General features: G+C 47.1%; 1 protein-coding gene across 3 annotated transcripts in view; it reads right to left on the bottom strand.

The window, feature by feature from the left end:
* Dpf2 (double PHD fingers 2) overlaps positions 1–2219 on the bottom strand; it is a 15015-nt gene extending 12796 nt beyond the window's left edge. For 2 of the 3 annotated variants that reach the window (XM_008822171.3, XM_008822172.3), the window contains exon 1: positions 2085–2219. In XM_008822171.3, the coding sequence (XP_008820393.1) occupies positions 2085–2116 (32 nt within the window). In that variant the 5' untranslated portion in view covers positions 2117–2219. Of the gene's footprint in view, positions 1–1592; positions 1612–2084 lie in introns of those variants that run through there. The other variant, XM_029558183.1, reaches the window with a different exon arrangement.
* Positions 2220–7364: the final 5145 nt, after the last annotated feature.

Raw genomic sequence — 7364 nt, 5'->3', positions numbered from 1 at the left:
AAAAAAAAACAGGAAAATTCTTTCAGAGGAGAAAATGAAAGTTAGAAAAAGATGAGTAGTCTTCACCTCAATGTGTAATGTCAGCCAAGACTTAAAAACACTATAATCAAGGAAAAAGCCAGAAAAGCATCTCTTTCCTGAGAATGCTTAGAACAAAAGTCCTTCCTAAAGGGACAGTTCCTCAGGGAATGTACTAACTGGTTCACAGCCCTCTCAAGCTACAACTAGGGAGGGGACGCTGGTGCTCCATCACTGATCTTAGGAGCCAGAGGCTGGTGACTCTCACAATCTCTACAGCACTTTTAACAAGAAAAGCACAGGCTGGGCGTGGTGGTGGACACCTCAGAGGCAGAGGCAGGCCAGCTGGAGCAACACAGTAAAGACTCTGTCTTTAAAAAAAAAAAAAAAAAAAAAAAGAAATGAACAAGCTCTGTTTAAATGGGCACCCACCACTTAAAGCACCACATAAAAGGGTCGGCAACTCCATTTTCCCAAAGAAAGCCTTTCAACATGAAGAGCTCCATTATATGTAATTCTGAAAACCTAGGAAAATACAAGATTCCTCTAGTACAGTAAGGTTTCCAGGGCAGAAGCTTGGGTTTGTTTTTCAGCAATCCTGAAACCTGTGTAAAAACCTCCCCAACACTGGAATAGAGTTACTCAACAAAGAAAGAGTCAGCATCTGGGTCAAGAAGAACTCTGTTAAATCAGGAGCTGGAGAGATGGCTCAGTGGCACTTCCTGCTTTTGTAGTGGACTGGGGTTCGGTTCCCAGCACGAACTCAGAACTATCTGGAACTCCAGTTACAGAGGGCTGGATGCCCTCTTCTATGGGCACTGCCTGTATGTGGTGCATTATCCACAACAGGCCAAACACCCATACACTTAAATCCAAAATAAATCACTTTTTAAAAAATGTTAAATCAACAGTGTTGATTCTAAATCGGGAAAAACGTCGGCCTAAGAAACTGAAGTGGGCAGATCTAGATAAAGGTAAGTGTTGGGAGGAGGGGCAGTTCACAGAGGCAGCAGGATACAGCAAAAAGCAAGTTAAAAAAAAAAAAAGCCACAAGAGAAGGCACTTAGTTTAATGGAAGTGGGAAAGCATTCTGAAGAAAAATGCTCCAGGCAGGGAGGAGGGGAGGCAACTTAACCTTCAAAGGGGGGGGGGCGCTCAGCCCACGACACAGACAGATGAGAAAGTCCCTGAGAAATAGTTCCCAAACCTTTTTACTTTGTCATCCTGGACAGCTTGAACACTTCCATTTTCCTACGCTTGCATCAAGCCCAGGATGGCCTTTCATGGAAGAGGAGGTCATTCTCAAGCCTAACGAGCTTTCACCCAACCCATTCCAAAACTCGCGGGGGGGGGGTCTTCAAGGAAGAAGAAGATGAACCCCATCCAAGTCCCCACACATCCTAACTCACAGGAGGAGCTAACAGGCCAGTCCTCTCCCATTTCCCAACAACCGTTAACTTCCACTCCGACCCGCAGGCATCTTGAGTCCCGAGAACGCCTACCCAGGGGACATCTAGTTTCGGTCCAGTTCTTGGTTTCTGATGTTTTCCCCGCAAGTTCTTTCCCTTCTGTACCTCAAGAATATGCTTTAGGCTTGAGTACCCCTTTACAGGTCCCGGGGCGGCTTTAGTCTCAGACCCTAACCTCGGGGGCGGAGCCGGGGGGGGCTGCACACGGCGGGCAGGAAGGGGACCGCGATCTACGGGCCGCCCCCGGCCTCGGCTCGACTGGGCTCGACTGGACTCGGCTCCGCTCGGGACTGCCGCGTCTCCCGAGAGCCGCCGGGGAGGGGGAGCCTCGTGCTTGCAGCCGACTACCGCGCTCAAGACTCGGCCGCAGGGAGGACGCGCGGCCGCGGCCCCAGGTGCCCCGCTCCCGACCTCCGCAAGTTTCCGAAGAGGCCGAACGTCCTCCCGGGACTCTCCCGTGGTCCTCCCCGCAAGAGTCGCACAAGGACTTCCGGGAGGTTCCTCCCTCGGTCTCGCCTCTTCCCGTACCGCCCTGCTCCTCCCCTGGCCTCTTTAACGAGCCCTCGAGGTCCCGGAGAGAAAAAAACGAGCACTCACAGCTTCACTACATTCTCCACCACGGCCGCCATCTTCCCAGCTCCTCTCCCTCAGGCTGGGAGGCCCCCAAAGCCCGCACTGCGCAAGCGCCAAGTCAGCACAGGCCACCCGAGGCCTCGGCGCTCTGCGCAGGCGCAGCCGGGGGGGCGGGGCGGCGGCACGCACTGGCTCGCAAGAGCGAGTCCAGGAGAGCTCAGTGAGCAAGCGCGCCCGCAGAGCAATGCGCACCCCACTGCTTGGGTTCCGCCTCCGTCTTCCAGAGGAGCCTGGGAAGGGCCTGTGGCTGATGGGCTGGAAGAAGACTAACCCGGACTGGAGAGATGGCTCAGAGGTTAAGGGTACGGGCTGCTCTTGCAGAGGACCCGGGTTAGAGTCCCAGAACCCACATGGCGGATAACAACCGTCTGTAACTCTAGCTCCAGGGGACTGGACGCCTTCTGACTTCCATGGGCATTGCACGACAGGGGTGCACTTACAGCAGCATGCACATACACATATTATAATAATAATAACAAAAAGAAGGCTAATCATTAGCCTCATGATTGACTCTTTGCTAGGCTTACCCAGTCCACCTGTGTTCCCCAGAATATGCCCATTTCAGAGAACGAAAACTCAAACTCCCAGAACTAGGCTGTGCTGTTCCTTGGTCTGATGCTACAGTCTGACAACCAGACATTGCTGACAGTAAACCTAGTCCTTGAATGAACTTCACCTTGCTGCTGCTGGTGCTGCTACCAGTGTGACTATCCCTCCCTCACCTGTTGCAGCCCTTTCTCCTTCAGTCATGCAAAACCATGAGCAAACATGGTTCCTCTTAAAAGAACAATCAAAAGCAATGTCTTTTAAAATTATTTACTTTTATTTTATGTGTGAGTGTATTACCTGCATGTGTATGGTGTAAAGCTGGCAGAGGCCAGAAGAGGGCATGGGCTCCCCTGGAACTGGAGTTTTGGATGGTTGTTAGCCACTATGTAGGTGCTGGCAACCAAACCTGGGTCCTCTGCAAGAGCAGTCACTTCTTAACCCATGAGCCATCTCTCCAGCACCCCATCACTCCTTTTGAAATTGCTACCCCCAAAGTCAACACAACTTCTGTTTCAATAGATTAAAGATTTATTCTCTGTCCTCATTGGCCTGCTAACCCATATGACACGACTGACTGTTCCTTCCTGTCCTGCTGTGCTGTTTTCCTTCTCCACCCAACCTCTGTTAGAGTCTTCAGGGCTCGGCCCTTGTCATTTTTCTGACATACCGTATTTCTCTAATTCCAAGGTGCATGGATTCTCATCACTTTTATTTTAATATTTTAGAATCAGTACACATCTTTTTCTTTAACGTGCATAATTGTTTTGCCTGAATGCATGTATTTGCACTACACGCATACCTGATGCCCAAGGAGGCCAGAAGAGGCCATCACATTCGCTAGAACTGCAGTTACAGGCGGTTGTGATCTGCCATGTGGGTACTGGGAACTGAGCCCAGATCTTCTGCAAAAACAGTATGTACTCTTGACTCTCCAATCCCCTGAATACACATCATCACTGTGTCTAATTTAAAATCTTTTTTTAGCAGCTAAGAGTCAGGAGATATTTGCCTTTTCTGACTCTGCACCAACATCAAAACTTTCAGGGTGGGTTCCAGTAACCTGGAAGAAAACCTAGAGGTGATATTAATGTACATTTTAATCCCTGAGAATTGAATGATTGTGGGGACCAGCAGTGTCAGAGGTGATTTCAAAACAGTAAACAAGGGGCTGGAAAGATGGCTCAGTAGTTAAGGGCATTTGCTGCTCTTCTGGAGGATCTGGGTTCATTTCACCCACATAGTGGATAACACCTGTCCTTAACTCCAGTTCCAGAAGATCTGGTGTTTTCTGGTCTCCACCAGCACCAGGCATGCAGTGTGGTACACTTATGTACATGCAGGCAATTCACTTATTTTCTGTGTATGCATGTGTCATACGATGCCGGCAGAGGACAGAAGAGGGTATCAGATCCATGGAACTAAAGTTACAGATGGTTGTTAACCTGCATGTGGGTGCTGGGACTCAAATCTGGGTCTTCTGCAAGAACAGTCAGTGCTCTTAACCACTGAGCTATCTGTCCAGCCACAAAATCTTTAAAAAACAAAAACAAAACAAAACAAAAAAGACCAGGGTTTAAAAAAAAAAAAACAGTAAGCCAAAGTGTGTCAAGTCTAAAGCTGAATATACATTAGTTATTTGTCTCATTGGTATGACAAAATGCCTGAGAAAAGCAACTTATGGAACTCTTTACTTTGCCTCAGAGTTCAGGGCTTCTGAGAATATCTAGTGGGTAAAAACACCTGCCACCAAGCCTGATGACCTGAGTTAATTCCCAGGACCCACATGGAGAAAGGAGAGAACTGATTCCCAAAAGTTGTCCTCTGACCTCCTCACAAGAGCACACATACACAACACACATACACACACCCCTCAATAAATAAATAGCAACAAAAGCTCCAGGGCATAGTCCAGTCATGGTGGGAGCTCCCAGTCGCTGGTTACCTTGGTCTGGGATCCTAGCCCATGGAAGGGTACCCAAATTTAGGGTGAGTCTTCCCACCTCCATTAACCTAATCTAGATAATCCTTCACTGACTTGCCCAGAGGCTTGTCACAAACAGAAACTAGATAACAAATTTTAAATGTGGCCAGATGTGGTGGCATAGGACTTTAATCCCAGCACTCAGGAGGCAAAGGCAGGCAGATCTCTGTGAGTTCAAGGCCAGCCTGGTCTATATAGTGAGTTCCAGGTCATCTTGGGGCTACAGGGAGACCCTGTCTCAAAAAAAGACCAAAAAAAAAAAAAAGATGTTCAGCCAGGTGTGGTGGCTTAGGCCTTTAATCCCAGCACTCGGAAGGCAGAGGCAGGCAGATCTCTGTGAGTTCAAGGCCAGCCTGGTCTACATAGTGAGTTCCAGGAAAGCTAGGGCTACAGGGAGACCCTGTAATCCCTATATACTGATGAGCTGGGCATGGTGGTGCATGCCTTTAATCCCAGCACTCGGGAGGCAAAGGCAGGTGGATCTCTGTGAGTTCAAGGCCAGCCTGGTCTACATAGTGAGTTCCAGGACAGCTGGGGCTTCAGGGAGACCCTGTCTCAAAAAGAGAAAAATAATAATAATAAAAAAAATGTTCGCAACCTCATTATTTGTAACGTACCTAAGGAGCAGGAAATCAATGTCCTTAGCATGCACAAGACCCTGGCTTTGATTCCCAGCACCAAAACCGAAAAAGCAAATGTGAACATAATTTACATATAACATGAATGAATCTCAAGAACTTACCATTGAATGAAAGAAGCCAGATTTAAAAAGACAATGCATATGAGTTCATTTATGTAAAGTTACACAAACAGATACATCTATGGGGCTAGAAGGCAGGAAAGGAGGCCTGGAGTGTCCACTGTGGAATAAGTAATGTTCTTTTTTTTAAAATCAGGGTCAGTATTACATGTTTGTTCTATTGGTAAATATTAACCAAACTACACATTATTTGTGTATTTCTCTGAATGGATATTTCTTTTGTTTTGGTTTTGGCTTTTTGAGACAGAGTCTCACTCTTTTTTTTTTTTTTTTTTTTTTTTTTTTTTTTGGGACAGGGTCTCCTTGTAGCCCCAGCTGTCCTGGAACTCACTATGTAGACCAGGCTGGCCTCGAACTCACAAAGATCCGCCTACCTCAGCCTCCTGAATGCTAGGATTATAGGCACGAACCACCACGCCTGGCTTGTATTTTATTTCAATAAGAAGCCTGAGGACCAGTGAGATGGCTCAGCAAGCAAAAATGCTTGCCACAAAAGCCTGACAAACTGAGTTCAGTCTCTGGAATCCACATAAAGGTAAAAGAAGAGAATCAACTCCATAAAGCTGTCCTCTGACCTCCACATGCTTGCCATGTCATGTGCATACCCTTACACATACTTCATGCACACATACATGAACACAATAACAATACAGAAAAATTATCGGGGCTGGAGAGATGGCTCAGAAGTTAAGAACACTGGCTGTTTTTGCAGAAGACCCAGATTTGAATCCCAGCACCCACATGGCAGCTAGCAACTGTCCACAGGGGATCCGACAACCTCTTCTAACCTCTTCCAACCTCTGTGACGTTGCACGACGTGGGTGCACTCACATACATGCAAGCAATACACACATACACATAAAATAAAAATAAAATATTTTTTAAAAATTATCAGAAAAAAGAATTTAAAATGTTAGTTGGATATGGTATTAAATGCTAATAATCCCAGCATTTAGGAGGCTGAGACAGAGGATTGTGGAAAGTTCTAGGCCAGCCTGATCTACATTGACAGCTCCAGGCTAGTCAGGGCTACATAATAGAGGTCCTGACTCAAATAAATAAATAAATAAATACATACTGGTAATAATAAGCTAATTCTATATAATTGGAAAGATAACTTATGAACCACGTCCTTGAGCAGCCGGTGCTCTTAACTGCTGAGCCAGCTTTCCAGCTCCACTTTCCACACTCTTTTTTTTTTTTTTTTTTTTTTTTGAGACAGGGTCTCCCTGTAGCCCCAGCCGGCCTGGAATTCACTATGTAGACCAGGCTGGCCTTGAACTCACAGAGATCCACATGCCTCTGCCTCCCGAGTGCTGGGATTAAAAGCATGTGCCACCACGCCCGGCTCTATTTTACACACACCTAACCAGCACCAGCATGTAGAATGTTTATCTTAAAGACAGGACCCGAGGAGTCCAAGTTTGGGGCTGCCTCTTCTAATCTCTTTTGAGAATGTTTGGGCTCCAGCAATTTAGGCCCATTTGGACCTAAGAGAGGAATGTTCTCACCAGGGGGCGCAATAACTATTTCTGTAAATCCTGAGCTGAGATTGTCCCTGGGTCATCTTGTGCTCCAATATGCCACTGGGTAAGAAAATAAAAAGGGTCTCATAGGTGGAGCAGAAAGACTCTGTGACTCAGAGGCCTGGCAGAAACACAGATGAGACCTAGTGAGTGCCCTGAGATAGCCCTTCTTAATTTTACATTTCAGGTTATTGGGGGGGGGGCAGTGTCCTGGTCCTGGGGCTGGAGAGATGGCTCAGTGGTTAAGAGCACTGACTGCTCTTGCAGAGGACCCGGGTTTGATTCCCAGCACCTGCATGGCAGCTACGAACCGTCCTTAACTCCAGTTCCAGGGGAATCTGAAGCCCTCTTCTAACCTCCATGGCATTGCACAACACAGGTACACTCACATACATACATGCAGGCAATACACTCAAACACATAAAATA

Source organism: Nannospalax galili, unplaced genomic scaffold (assembly GCF_000622305.1).
Source record: "Nannospalax galili isolate Female #2095 unplaced genomic scaffold, S.galili_v1.0 scaffold1328, whole genome shotgun sequence".
Lineage (NCBI taxonomy): Eukaryota > Metazoa > Chordata > Mammalia > Rodentia > Spalacidae > Nannospalax > Nannospalax galili.
This window is presented reverse-complemented; position numbering and strand designations above follow the sequence as displayed.